At 44.4% G+C, this 15,723-nt stretch overlaps 1 protein-coding gene and 1 pseudogene across 1 annotated transcript in view; one reads left to right on the plus strand and one right to left on the minus strand.

Annotated features, from left to right (window-relative positions):
* LOC147688688 (uncharacterized) overlaps positions 1-10,567 on the plus strand; it is a 29,487-nt gene extending 18,920 nt beyond the window's left edge. The window contains exons 2-4 of the mRNA XM_086939816.1: positions 7,554-7,643; positions 9,174-9,317; positions 10,277-10,567. Coding sequence (XP_086795942.1) covers positions 7,554-7,643; positions 9,174-9,317; positions 10,277-10,567 — 525 coding nt within the window. The remainder of the gene's footprint in view (positions 1-7,553; positions 7,644-9,173; positions 9,318-10,276) is intronic.
* Positions 10,568-12,792: 2,225 nt separating this feature from the next.
* LOC147688689 (zinc finger BED domain-containing protein 4-like) lies at positions 12,793-14,196 on the minus strand (annotated as a pseudogene).
* Between the last annotated feature and the right edge of the window lie 1,527 nt (positions 14,197-15,723).

The raw sequence follows: 15,723 nt of genomic DNA on the forward strand, positions 1-15,723 counted from the left end.
TTCAAGTACAAGTGAAGCTGTACCCAGTTCCTCCCTCCCATCCTACCACCAATGGCCCACCCAGTCACGCCTAAGCTTCCAATTGTGTGTGGCTTTATAGGAGAAATACACAAAGATCAAATGACAACTATATAAGTCATGTGACCCAGACACTGGGTGCAGCACTAAATTAATTAGGCTGGAAAATGCCAACTTCCTAAAAGTAAAAATAAACAAATGGAGGACAGAATGCTGAACAAACACAAAACATTCACCCCCAGTCACATATCTGGGTTAAATCCATCATTTATTTGCTTGCCACCCCAGTTTGGACCCAGCCATATGCAAATCAGTCTAACCTCCTCTCCACGGGAACAGTCGAGCCAGGTCCTCCCTGGACTGTAAACAAGCATCTTGGGACCCGCTTTTGGGTATGGGACAGATATGCTCAGACATGTGTTCTGTGCTCACCATGCAACTGGAGTCAAGTGAGCCTGGCTGATGAGGCATAATACCTCGAAACTTGTTACAGTTCCAGGGAGGACCTGGCCTAGCAGCTTGGGCTGGACTGTTCCCATGGGGAGCAGAGTCATAACTGATTCGCATATGACTAGGTCCAACCTGGAATGGCCTGGTGAGCAAAAAAACAATGAATTTAGTCCCAGATCTCAAACCCAGAGGTGAATGTTTGACCTTGTTCTGCATTCCATCCATCAAGTGCTCTTTTTGGATTTGTCACAGGGGGTGGGGATATGCCCAGACAAAGGTCCAGTGATCACCAAGTTACTGGAGTCAAGCTAGCCTGGCTGATGAGGGGTTATACCTTGAAACCGGTCCTATTATGCTTGTTTCCGGTCCAGGGAGGGCCTGGCATGGCAGTTCGGACTGGACTGTTCCCAAAGGGAGCAGGGTCAATCCTGATTAGCAGCAGCAACAGCAGCAGAAGGTGGGATTGTCATAAGTGGAGCAGGCGGGAGCAAGGCGCTCACGGCGCTGTGAATATGGCCGGCGTCATTCTCCTTCAATGCCATGGGTTGTCACCTATTTATTAGGTGTTTATTTCTGTGCCTTTCCCTTTTGTTGTTTTCCTTTTTGTAAGTAATACATTTCTTTATGTATGTTATTATGTATTTAAATCCGCTTCTCTGTTTCTCAGCTGCATGCATGTATGAATTCAGGTGATGTTTAAGGCTGTTAACCCGAGTGATGCTGCCTCAATGCTTTGCCGAGGGCTGCATGGCATACCATATGTATCTATTGTGCCTCTTCAGCGCAGCGCTACGTGGAGCAAAGGGTGACTTTTGACCTCTTTACGCAGGAGAAGACAGAAAACGAAACAAAAACATCAATTTACAAAAATCTAAAAACAATTACTAGTCGAAGCCTATAGGGACAGCTTCCTATATCGCGGATGGGCACTTTACATAGAAAACGCTGTAAACGCATTACATTGAGTGATATAGCTGTGCAGATGATAAGTACAGTGAAAACTCCTCCTCCACCCGACACCTTGCACGAAAAGCTGGTGCCCTCGCGCTCTGCTCTTATGCATTTTTTGCATTGGCATTTGTGTAGCGCACAATCTGCTGTTGACTTGGCATCGCAGCGCCTGGCACGCGTTATACTGTGCTATGTGTATGCATGTGCACTATCATTTGTCCTTTTTGCATGTTCTGCACGGGCCTGGGCGCGCCTAACACAAACACATTACACGCTGCAGACGAACGCGCGCCTGATACATGCAATGCAATGCTGAATGGTGAACGTGCTCCGAGCATCTGGATTGCATTAGAAGGCCACCCTGACAGCTCCTAATTAAAATTAATGGACTGCCATGCACAAAACCGCACAGAAAATACAGGAAGTGCCAAACGAGAATTACACATGGCCTATTGAGATAAGGCTACTAGAAAAACGGCACCGCAAGGACCAATTACCATGCAGATGGTAAAACAAACTACTCAAAAAACTCGCGCACAGAGGAATTTTTCCAGCACGAGTCGGAACCCCGTAAGAATAGGAGCTCGCTGCTCCGCCCCACTTCAAACGAAGTGGTGACGTCGCCGAGCCCTAAAAAGGGCACCAAGACCTCGGAGCTCAGCAGACTGGCCTGAAATCTGGAACTGACTGCCTACTTCTATATACATAGCTCCTACACAAGGGACGGTGGGGAAAAAAATCGTGCATTTTAATCATTATTTTTAAGTGCAAATATTAAATAGACTTGCTTGCATGTTGGTTGTTAAATGCATTTCCTGTTTTTCTGAACCGTATCGATTACTCTTGCATGTGTTCTGTGCTGTACAGTGCTTCTTGTCCTTGGAAAAAATATTTGCGTTTTACAAAAAATAAAATGCAATTAATTATAAAGAGTCACCATCTCGGGCTGTCAGACTGAAAGCCACTCCACCCCCGGCCTTGATGAGGTGTCTTTGTTTCTCTCTTATACCCTGTTCCATCCTCTGACCTAGCGCCCCCCTTTTCGCATAAGCCCAAAATAAACCCCTTTTAAGTGTATGTATGCAAACAAAATTATCCTGTGTAAAGAGGTAATGTGATTGATTAAATGCTTCAACATAGGCGCTGTTGAAAATATTCAAATTAATTTTAGAATGAATATTAGAAAAGAAGAGAAACTTAAGTAATTTCTACTTGGAGTGGCAGCTGGGCTGCTCCTCATCTGATGATTTTACGGTGGAAACTGCTGATCGTCCAACAGTGCAGAATAGAATATTGATTTCCATAGAAAATACATTTTCAAAATCTCCCATGGGTTTGCGGATTTAACATGTCTAGAAAGTGTCATTTAATACTAAAGGAATGCGCAAGGTTTTAATGACAGAGCAGGAATATACCATAGGCATAGGCCTTAGGGAAAAAAAGTTCACGGAACAATAAAAAGGAAGACATCATGCTCACTTTCAAAGAGGGAAAACCAGCAGTAGGGAAAAGTAGGCATTTATTGACTCCTTAATTCAAATCGTGACATCATTTTGTAAAAGAAGTTGGTTGTCTAACTGTTGTTCCAATTGGCAAGTTTTTAATAATGTAAACAAATGTGCAAGAACACTCATATGTGCTGTACTTAAGCATCGCAGAATAGACTCAGCCCCAGATACCAAAATAAAAGTTTAGTGTGATGTTTGGGGGGATTTTGTGAAATGTCTTACATAGATTTGATATATTTATATATGTCCATACCCTAGGGGGTGGAGCCAGATTTTCAAGTGTAAAGTTATTACAGTCAAAAAGGAGCCACAACAGTAGTAAATGTACTGAAGCTTAGACATGAAGTAAGTCCAGCACCAAACATGGCCAACCACTAGAGGTGCAACATCCTCCTATAGAATATAATGGAGGCAGGGAGTTAAAATAGAACCCTACAGGAAATCATTCTATAAGAAATAAATTTAGTTTGATGTTTAAACAAAAATACATTTAGTTTAATGTAGAAGTGCTATGACCTTGACTGTTTATTTATTCTGTGCTGGGGTGTGTCTGACACTAGCTTACACTTGCCATTGCTATGGAATTGTTCACTGCCTACGATCACATCTGTACCACAGAGTGGTATGCCGCTGGACCATACAGTTTCTTGGAACTTCAACTTCCAGAATCCCCTGTTGAATAATCAGCTGCCCTCAATCAACCCTATGTAAGGACTTTACAGCCCTGCTGTGCAGAGGAAGTACTGTGACCTTGACTGTGTTTTTATTCTGTGTTGGGGAGCGTCTGACACCAGCCTACATTTGCCATCGCTTGGAAACTACTTTCCTTCACTGCCTTGGATCACACCCACACTACAGGGGGTGAGCCGCTGCACATCACATCTGCTGGGGACTTCAACTCCCACAATCCCTGTTGAATCATCAGCTGCTTAAGGGTTTCACAGTCCTGTTGTTCGGGCCATGCTGAGGCAAATCCCCGGCCAAGGACAGGCCCATCTGCGCACATCAGAGCCAGAGAAGGCTGGACTCAGCCCGCTCTTGGCTTTTTTACTTTACCCTCTATAGTGGTGACTTTGTTATTTATATGACTTTTGTGCCTTGAGCCTTAACACACTTGAGCCTTGTTTTCATGCCCTTTTGGTCCTCCTCACCCTGGGAACTCTCTCAGGATATTGTATTGCTGGCAAGTCGTTTCACTTATTGTACCTCTGCAATACTGGGGTGTGCCCGATCATCAACAAATGATTTACTTTGAATTAAAGTGAGTCCTCAAATCCAGTCATTACAGTTGCTTCTAAGGCTGTTTGCGCGATTTCATGTGTACTAAGAGGAAATGCAAGATGCCTGCGAGCACAATAAAGCCCCCCTCAAATACCACTATGGATGCCTTTCTACAACATGCTGTAAGGGTCATCGACAAGAAGATTGTGCTGGCTGAGCACTGTTTATCTCTCTGCCTCTATCACCCCATCATCCTCTGGATCCCTTGGCATTATCCCATCTGTTTCCTCAGACTTGGGTTCTGGACCAGAAATCTTTCCCATGTCAAATGAGACTCTGGTGGGTCAGTCCTCTTTTTCTCCTTGTTAATATCAGTGGATGCGATGTCTATGTACGCCATGATATATGTACACATAACAATGTCAATACCGGTAAATATGATGTAGATGTGCACCAGAACAAATGCCCTCATAATAATGAGAATATCGGTAAATGCCATATCAATGACCACCATGTTATATGTACATGTAATAACAAACTTGTGTCATTGTTGTCAAATCCACTCGAGATGACCTCCCAATCAACCTTAAGTCAGAAATCCGTGGCCAGACAGGCCAGACGACCCAAACCTAAGCCTACCGATTTATAGGTCACAAATAGGGTTACACTTAGCCCAAAGACAAGCACGGAAACATGGAAAACCCAGATCAATCTCACAGCTAGACAGTTCCACCACAAAAGGTCCGAGGAGATTGGCCCCAATAAAACACGTTTGGCCAAAGGGGCGCGCATTCCCAAAATCCACAAGTCAGATGCCACATGAAGTTAGGAACACTCAGCTAATCAGAACAAAGCATGCATATTACACACAGTGATCACAAGCTGCCCCTGCTGGCCATCTGGATCCATGCACACTGGTTACATTAGGTTTCCACAAAGTCGAAATCCACCTGTGCCCCTTAGTAGATGGTTGAACTTATGGTTCATGACTAGGCCTTGATTTACGTGCTCTACAAGAATGTTTAATCGGTTTATAGTACTTCAAGAGCTGTTTGTTATGCTGGCCAAAACCTTGGTACATCGAGACATTCTTCAGACATGACTCTGTTGCCTCTCTCCCGGCCGCTGCATTTAATTAAACCAACTTGTTCCTGTTTTTCCAAATGCCTCTTGTCTTTATTTTTTCAAGGTAAATTAATTAACCGTGGGCGTAGTTCGCGGAGTCGGACTCCGCGGAGCTACGCGAAGACGCACTTGCACTCCGCGAACTACGCGTAGCTCCGCAGCCATGCGTAGTTGCTTACTAGACCCGTTTGCGCGCCGTTTTTCGTCTTCGGGAGCGCGGTGCGCGTGTTTGGGGCGTTGCCTGCATGCTCGGGATGGCTAGCGCGTTAAGTTACCCAAGAGGTTTGTCCCGCCCGCTTGCGTTCCCTTATTTCCTGTTCCTGGTCACAAGTAACGTGTTCGGGTTGTGCAAGACATGTTCGGGAACTCATCTTCTCGTTCGCACTACAAAAGTGCGTGATCGCGCTGAATATCGCGCGAACCTACACACTCGGTCGCGATGGGCGCAGCCATCTTGGATCACTCACTCTGGCTATGGTTTCGGGCCTACTTTAGCATCTAGCTGATATCTCTTCAATCCTGGTCTTTTTACCCACTTTTTCAAACTTTCTTTAGTTATTACCTATCTCTCTCTGTGCCTAGGTTTATATTTTTCATTTTATTTCTACTTTTACAACTTTTCTATTGTTTTATTTTACTTCCTTCTTTTACCTTGCTTCTTCTTTCCCCTACCTTTTTGTCTTGAACTTTTCTTCTCCCCTCCACCCAGAACCATGGTCAAGGGCGCCAGCAGCAGTGGCGGCTCAAAGGTCAAGGCGCCTGTGCCCCAAAAAACCCGGCTGCCTTGCGGCAGAATGCGCCCCCTAGGGATGAGGCCCCGCCAACTTTTTGGGGAGGAGGAGGTGGCTGCCCTGGTCTTTTTTATCCAGTGCCACCTCCCCTTGATCTTGGCAGCAGGCGGCAGGCCCGGCTCCGGCTACCACCAGATTGAAGAGCTTCTCCGGTGGTGGGCGAAGGTGCGCCAGGCAGTCTTCCGCTGCTCCGGTATCCGGCGTACCCACCATCAGCTGACCCACCGCTGGGCAGACATTTTGGACCGGGAGCAGGACCTGTTGGACCTGCTTGGTGTCGAGGTCGTGGGTCTTGGTGAGTGGCTACCCAAAAAAAAAAAGTGTGTGTAGTATATATATCTATAGTAGTATAAGTATTGTTATTGTATCTTTGTAAATCTTGGCTGAATAAGTAACGCAATGACTGGTGCTCCTAGTTACATTTCCGATGTATTCTGTTATATCTACTGTAATTGTATGACACTGGTCTGTGCTGCACTTCTTCACTGACTCTTGCGTGCTCAATTTGGCGCTAGCTTTTGCTGTTTATTGATGTGAGATTTTCTTTATTGTAGAGAACTAAAGTTAGTTAATGCTATTAATAGAGTCTTGTCCTTCCTTTGTCCGTCAGTGAATTAGGGGTTGATGGATAATTGTACGTGTTTGCATTATTGTATCATTTTTTTTTCACGGCCTTCTCTTCTGCATGAATCCTCCTCTGGCAATGAATGCTAAAGTTACTTTGTTCTTCTTACCTCAGCCAGGGCCGGCTTTAGGCATGTGCAAGCTGTGCAACTGCACAGGGCCACCAAACGCCAGGGGCCACCACACCAATATATATCCTTAATTTTATAATCCTCAGAGGATGGATACATATTTGCGTGGCGGCCCCTGGCAGGGATTTGGTGCCTACGGCTCTGTTCCACTTCCAAACACCCTGACTCCCCCCTCTTCACTGGCTTCCGTGCTCCGCCCTGACCTCCTCTTCTGGGCCCCCCTACCTACGCTCCCTGGCCAGGACCACCATGAGCCTAGAGCCGCCCCTGTCTCAGCCCTCCATAGAACTGATGTAGTTTGTTTAGTGAGTGGGTAGGGCAGCAGTAGCATTCAGTCAGTAGCAGAACAAAATATGATGCAACGAACGTACAATTTCGTGTTAGTATGCACAAAGTTAAGCATGTCTCCTCCTTGTGATCTATGCATTTTGCTGGCAAAAATAAAAAAGAAATGCCTACTTACAGATAATTGATTACCCCATTCTTGAATCGGTGGTGTTGTTCAGGTGTTACTGCCTCTGTGTTACTTAGTAATCTGCAATCAGAATGTTTATGGAACATTTCATTTGTTTTCTCCAAGTATATACAGTCAGTGAATCATGCAAGGCAGTAGTCATTTGGTAGATCAATGTTTGTTTCTTTTAATGTTGTAGCAGTGGTTTTTTAAATGATGTCTATGTTTCACAGCACTCAATGTTTTTCTCTTTCTTTATTATTTCTTACATGAACCACAGAACCCAGGGGCAAGCAGCAGGCTGGGACCGAGTCGGCGGGTGAACCACAGGCACAGAGCTCCTCTACTGAGGATCCTGCTGCTGTCCCCAGTAAGTCCAACAGTGCTTTCTTTTGGATCAATGATATTTCCCTAACTTTCTAACTGAGCTTTTTTTTCCAACCGATTAATGACATTTCATTCCTAAATAAATTTTGACAAATGCTTTTTTGATTTTGATTATGTTTTCAAAATTTTGGGTATCTGTCCCTGCCTTTCTGTTCCTTCAAAGAGCCTCTGCTATGACTCTTTGTGCTACTACTAGACTGTCTGTAGGTAAGCTTGCCCTGTTGCCCACTCTTTAGTTAAGGTATTAATCTTTTCAAAAAATCTGTGATAGAATAGCTGCAGGCACAGGGTCCACTCCTGTCTTATGCTTGTTCCTCTGTAATGTCTCTTCTTTGCCAATTGACACCAACCAAGTATGCATCCAGATGTTGGTCTAGTATTTTGTAAACGTTAGTATACCACTACTACTCTTGCGGGTATTCTTCTATGCAGTCACATACATAACTATGTATGCACCAGAAAATTGGATGTTGGTGATAGGCAGGTTGGACCTTACTTACTTACACCTCAGTCACAGAACTCTGAGGAACCCACAATTGACTGAACGACAACCTATATGGGCTCAGTCATTGGTCAATTATTCAATTATCCCACTCCTGAACCCCAATACCAAGATGCCCAATGCTTTTATTACACAATCCATAACCCAAGTAACCCCCTTTTGCTCACTCTCTCGTGTAAGTCTACAAGACAACAGACACTGAAAATATACTTCCGAGTCAATGTGGTACTTCAAAAGCTTTATTTTGTTAGAAGTAACTAAGTAAGTAACATCAATGTTTTTAAGTTGTTCCGTGAAATACGTCAAGGCCCACCAGAAAAAATCCAGAGTTAAAAAAGGCTGAATAAAGTAATCTACATTTGTACAGCTACCAGTGCACGATAGGGAAATGTGGGAAATGACGGAGACCCCTCACCATTGAACGTATACTTGTTGCATATGCCTCTTTTTGGTAAGCTCTGGAAATCTCTGCTTCGTAGAAGGAAATCTTCTCATCTGCCGAAAAATAATGACAAAAGTGGTGCACGTTAGACAGTATGAAAAAAAATACATTTATGCAAGTTTTTAGCAGTCATGCTAAAAAAATGGTGTAACCTGAGGCTGTAAGCAAACTCGATTCCACAATCCACATTCAAAAAGTAAATACAAGCCTTTTTATTTTCCAAACTCTTCAGGTGTATGCTTTGAACAATCATGTGGCCTCAAAGGCGTCTTCTCGTACTGCGCAACAAGCTGCGAGGTAGCATGCGCAAAACTGTAGACATTGATGTACAAACTGGTTACATGGTTCAGTCTAAATTTCCAAGGACTAGAGTATCAGTAGAGATGAGATGAGCTTGGGTACCATACCATAACAAATGAATGCTAATATGTGTAGTGACTCTGCTACACTAGGCAATGTGGACTACTACGGATTACGTTGTACTTAACTGTTTTGCAGAACTCCATTCTTGGTGAACAAGTACAATGGGGGCTGTGCATCCATCTAAAAAGGTGTACTTATTTTTATAGGTGCAGAACCGGTACCATCCACCAGTGCCGACGGGGACAGCGGTGCAGCGTCAACAGAGGCGATCCCGGAGGGGACAGGAGGACCAGAGGCACCTACACCAGCACCAGCAGCAGTGGGGGAGGAGCCAACAACGGTGGGCGATGGTAAGTTACATTCAATAGTGATCCACATTACTTGGTGGGTGGGGAAAACTTCCTCACTGTACTCTGATATTTATAATGAACTTGAAGTTCTACTGGACAATATATGACGCCACCTTTATTTGTCATTACCAAGCTTAGCATTACCACCGGCGAGAATTGATAAAATAACAGGCCTCTTCTATCTGACTACAACTCAGCTGTGAAAGGTTGGTGGCAGACTAAAAAAGTCTTATCCACAACATTACATGACAGCGATGGATTAACACTAAGGAGATCGATTTTAAGTATGATGAAAGGAGAAAGGAAAAAGCACCAATCATCTAATATAGAAGGATACTTTGGAATCAGCAATGCAGGTGGCTGATAGCAGTCGGATGCATGGGTTGTTGTGGAAGCATGGAAAGGGGAAAACACAGCTGCCTGCGTGGGTGGGAGACACACCCAATATCAGTGGGTAGTGGATAGTCTCAGCAGCGGTGTTTTGGTCAAACCCAAAGGCAAGGGAAGGAGGGGACGACTGGATGCATTCTGGGTCGTTGCTGGCGAAACACAAACCACCTAAGGTTTGTTGCGCGATATAAAGAATGATAGTCTCTACTAGACATTTACTAGTACTAGCTGGCCCCTGTTAATTAATGTTAGTTTGAGACTGTCACTGTTCCCGGAAGCACAGAGTATATGATATAAAAAAATGAGATATGAAAAAGACAGGTGTTTGTATGTGTGTGACCGTTGAAGTACACCCATGCTATGCTACTAGGGCAGGCAAAATGCCGTGCCAAAAAGTCCAACAAATTAATTATATAGGCCGTAGAATGTTCAAGATAGATACAATACCATTTTTTGTACTCAGCTTGCTTGCTAGTGCTACTGTACTGTGCCACTATGTGTTGAATACATTTTGTGTTCTTGATTTGCTGGGATTTTGGATTACAACAATTCTGTCTCTTTCTTTATAGTTACTCCTTCAAAACCAACAAGAAAGGAGTTGGCAGTCCGGGCCCGGCAGCGGAAACTGCAGGCGATCGTTGAGGCCTACCGCCGGCTGGTGGCTCAGGCCGAGGAGGAGGAGGAGGCGGCGGCAGCAGCTGCTGCCTCTTCCAATGGCCCGGCTCCCAAGCCTGCAGGAGTACGTCGCCGTGGTCAGGAAGCCGCCTGCCGCCAGATTTTTTCAGCATCGGCCACCCCCCCACAACATGCATGCTAATGTAGGTGCCGTCAATTCCAAACAAAGATTCTCCTCTGGGTAGCCAGGCTTGAGGGTGAAATAGAGGAGCGGGTGAAGCTCATTGTGGACAAACACTTGAAAGCCCGCCGGCTTTGAGATGGACCCTATTTGTTTGCCCCTTTTTCAATCCTTTTGTTGGTGGGTGGGAATTGGGTGTTGGGGTTTATATTACATTGAACGTGGAAATTTGGTTGGGGTTAGGGGAGGGTAGGGACAGCTGTGGGGTAAGATTTTATATGTATTTTATTTTTGTATCATCTTTATTTATATTATGTTAAAATAAACGAGACACAAAGTTATGTTCAAAAGAAAATATTTGAAGTTCATTTGTGTTAGTTGGGGGGTGGAGGGGGGACTGTTTCACCAAATAATGTACGTTGTGCAACATCGCAAGGTTTAATTGGCCATGCAGGTCAGCGGACAGTGCTTTCAAATAAAAAAATATATTGACCACATCTTTAACATGCAGACAGATAGATGCGGTAAACCCTCACCGAGTTGTATTTGTAGTATTAGAAGAACTACCAGTCTGTCTTGTGTTATACCTCACAGCAAACTTATCTTACCTGTGATTGCTGATGATGATTTATGATGAAGTGTGGCACTGCAAGGGCTGCATTTGTTTCCCAAGACAATGGAGAAGAATCTGTGGTTCTGAACTTCTGTGATAGTACTAGTAGTAGACAGACCCTGCCAGTAGCATTTTGAGACAAAAAGAAAGAGGCAGTCATTTGCATGACAGACAATGTGGGGGTAGTATAAGTACAGTACATTACACGACTGACCCAAAAACAATATTGCAACTGCTAAACTGAAACAAAACAATGGTTTTGGGGACTGGAAACTAAGTGCAAGAGAAGATAAGAAGTTCAACTGTAGTAGTAGTACTCACGGCAATGTCAAACTTTTCTAAATCATAATGCTTTAAACTTAAACCCAAACAATGACGCCAATTCATTAGATGTATTCGTTGTTTGATGGTAATGGTAAATTATTTGGCATTATACACAGAGTGTATAGGGAAGCCGAAGAAGATCCTGGCCATGCCTTGTTGAAATTTCACTATTGTTGCTTTCACCACATCTGCCCCAGCAAGCGCGTGATCAAATTGTTGGTGTATATTTAATGTAACAAACATCACACCTCAATGAAACCACGCAGCCCGGGGGAAGAGGGTTAGGGTTTGTTGAATGGATGGGTACAGGGGTTTTGGGAAAGGTTTGAGAAAGAAAAACAGTACGCATGGAGACAACAAAAGCAAAACAATGAAGACGATGATTTATGATGTTGATCCACTAGCAAATGAATGTAAGGAATAAACGTAGGAAAAGGACACGCTGAATATCATTCTTGGTTTCCCGCCATCCAATTGCTTGATGATGAGGATTAGTGGTAAGGGTGAGTTGATGCTCATAGTGTAATAGCAGTGGGTGAAAAACCTCTACTAGTTGCACATCATTATTAATCTAGAAGTACAAAAAAAGACAGGAGCCAGCACAGAACAGGCCCACGATGACACAGGGTCGCCCGTAACACAAACTGCATTTCCCTAAAAATTTCACTGAGCCACAGAAAGGGGAATAAAAAAGCAACCTAGCATTTCCAAAATTAATCAACAAAATCAATGAGTTATTCTCAGTCATCAATCATACCACTATTGTACAGATGATTGATCACAGATGCTGCCGAGCCTTTTAAAAGTAATGACGAGTCACAACAAGTTGACTTCAGTTGTGGATGCCTGCTCAAGTTTTGACACTGAAGAGTCGTCTATGAATGCCTGCAGACAGAGGTGGTAGCCTTAAGACTCAGTAAGACAGTGATGAGTTGCAGATTTCAAATGAAATAGAGGATGGCTGTAGTCATGTATGGTTCACTTGTTATGGAGGGACTGTTAGAGGCTACATTATTGTTATTGTACTATACTCCATCTACAACATCCAATCTATGGCTGGCAAGATGGAATTGTATTGACTTGAGTGGGAGTCAAGAAGATGGAGCAAGACTCTGAGGAGTGCAGTCAACATGGAACATAAATGCACAGGCGTGCAACTCCAGGAGGTAAATAAAAAAGATACAGTGAAAATAAATGCACAGGCGTGCAACTCCAGTAGGAACAGAAAAAGAATCAGTGGTGGGGATGGATTTGGTTGTGGTTTTTATTAGCAGTTTTGCACCAGAAAGCCATTGTTAATAAGAAAATAAATAACACAAATAAAGGAAGGGAGAAAGTAACAATTTAAAAGCCTAGTTGTCAGGGAAGAGGAGCTCGTCCTCAAACTCTGGGGGTTCGGACAGAAGTAGGTCATGTAACACGGTAGTGATGATGTCTTCGTACTCGCTTTCTTCATCCTGCTCTGATTCACGTACTTTATAGTCTGGTGGTATGAAGTGTTGATTCATTTTTAACATTGTCAGCCTCTCCACGCTTTTGGGGGAGAGACTGGTCCTTTTCGATGTCACAATGGCACCAGCAGCACTGAAAACCCGCTCAGAAGGGACACTGGCTACAGGACAAGCCAGATACTTTATCGCCAGCCTGCTCAGCACTGGCCACTGTCTCCTTCTTTCATACCAATAGACCAATGGGCTTTGCTCCATGAACACCTCTGTTGTGTCATCCAGATAGGCCTGAACCATCCGCTCAGTGTTCATTGGTGCTCAGCTTTGCTGGTCCTCTTTCCCCTTTGCAACAGCAACGGACTTACCCATCCCTTTTTGTAGAAAAAAAACAGTTATGCTTTTGGTTGTGTCTGCTGAATCAGATCGTGTAGGTGCTGCTTTTGGTACTGTTGGTGCCTGCTGGGAAGCAGACGCACTGCTCTCATGCTCTGAAGAACTTGCCTCAGGAGGATGGCCTGGAGTACTTTGACTGTCCTGGGCTGGCACTGGCAGGCCTTTAAGTAACAGCCGTTCAGTTTCTAAATCATTAGCTTCCACAGCTATGGAAGTTTTGTAATTGGCAACATCCCCATCTGAAAAAGGAATTACTGCGCAACTGCTGACAAATAATTTGTACCGTGGATCCAACATTGTTGCAGGTATGTAATGTTGATCTGACACAATCATTTGAAGCCTTGCATTTAGAGATAGGCGGTTGGCTAAGGCCTTGGCCAAGGTATATGCATCAAATTTTTCTTCGTCACCTTCGTATGTTTCACAGACCTCCTTCAGCTGTTGCTCAAGCATGTACAACAATGGGATGGCTTGGCCCATAGTACAGTCCTCCCTGCTAACTGCACGTGTGAAGACCTCAAAAGGTAGTAGCATCTCTGTCAAGCATTTAATGATGTCCCATTGCCACATCTCAACGGTCAGGGTTTTAAGATTAACAGTAGGATCCCCTAATCTTCTTGACATGACATAAGCATTCAGTGGTATGTACTGCTCAAAGAGACGCTCAAGCATGAAATAAGTAGAGTTCCAACGTGTTGGGACCTCCTGGATCAGTGCTTTGACTGGCAATTTATGCTCACGCTGAATGACCCGTAGCAGCTTCCGTGCTTTAAAAGAATGGTTAAAATGCGTGCATATTCTTCTGCAGATGGTCAGTATGTTGCTGACTTTGGCTTCAGTTTTCAGAAAGTCTTGCACAACTAAGTTAATGCAGTATGCCAAACAGGGCACCCTGAAATTATGTCCTTCTCTCATTGCCTTCACTACATTACTGCCATTGTCGATGGCAACAAAACCAATCTTAAGGCCTCTTGGTTGCAGCCATTCAAAGACCTTGCTGTTAAACTCAGACAAAATGTTTTCAACAGTATGAGTCTTCTCCATACCAAACATGGCTACAGTTGCATGTCTGCGAGTATCATTAAAATCCCTGCAACGTCAAGGCCTGAAGTTAACTTGTCTTTAACACCTGCAAAAGAGATCCAGTGTGCGGTGATGCACATGTAATCTGTGGCTTCGCAACTGCTCCACATGTCTGTTGTCAGGTGGATACAATGGACAACACTCTGTTGTAAGGCTTTCCCAATCAATTCCAGCATGACGTGGTGTAGTGCTGGAATAGCAACTCTTGCAAAATAGTAGCGACTGGGAACGTTCCATTTTGGGCAGAGTGTTGCCACTAATTCCCGAAATCCCACTGCCTCAACAAATGAAAATGGGAGAAGGTCGAGTGCCAACATTTTTGCAAGTTTCGCATTGTACAAACGTGCTATTGGGTGGTTCCGCTCGTACTTTCCCTCCTGCCTAAACATGCTAGTAATGGTACGCTGCTTGGTATTTCTTTCTGTTATGCTAGACGGACCACCTTGCAACGCAGACTTTGCACTCCTTGGTGTCTCCGGCTGACTCTGGTGCCACTGAGAAGTAGCTGATGCAGAGGATGTGGACTGTACCACTCCAGTGCTGGCGACAGGGCTCATTTGTATACCACTCCCAGATAGAAGGCCATCGTCTCCCTCTTCTTCCTCCTGGTCAACCATGAGTGGACCTTGTAGTACTGTATCCCCACCAACACCAGTGCTTACATTTTTTAAGCTTGCAAGGTGGTTCTCCCGCGTGATTAAGTGTGTTTTTTTCAAATGGGTCGTTTGGCCTCCAGTACCATAGATTGTACCAATCTTACCACGACTAACATTGACATGACAAATGGTGCATATAGCAATGTTCTCCTGATGCGGGTGAACCGTAAAAAAATCCCACACTGGGGAGGTAAACTTTTGTCTCCTGCCATAGGAAGAGGACCCACTTCCAATGCCGGATGAACTGGAGGATTTTTGTTGAATTTCCCTATGTGACAGCTCAGTACTAGTACTGCCACTACCTCCTTCTGTTGAGGTGGCGCTTGTGCTGGATGTCGGACGCTGCCGGGCCTTCGCTGATGAAAAAATGGGAGCTGGTGTTACTTTGGGTGCTGAGTGTGTAGGAGTTATACGTGCTACCTGCTCATCACTAATCGCAGCCCTTCTGGATAGGGTGAAAATGTTGGTCTCTACATCCTCTGCACCAGGAATAACGCTTGTGATGATGACAGTGTCAGACCCGTCTTTATCACCAGCAGTATCCTGCTCACCTACATCGACCTCCATAAGTTCAAGCCTTGGTGGATCCTTCCTTTTTCCTAGCCTGGTCTTGGGATGTCTCTCCTTTGAATGCTCAGATAGTTGTGGATGCCAATCCTTATCAAGGTCATCTGAAGGGATGCTTGGCGAAGAACTCGATGCA

This window comes from Lissotriton vulgaris, chromosome 10 (assembly GCF_964263255.1).
Source record: "Lissotriton vulgaris chromosome 10, aLisVul1.2, whole genome shotgun sequence".
NCBI classification, from domain to species: Eukaryota; Metazoa; Chordata; class Amphibia; order Caudata; family Salamandridae; genus Lissotriton; species Lissotriton vulgaris.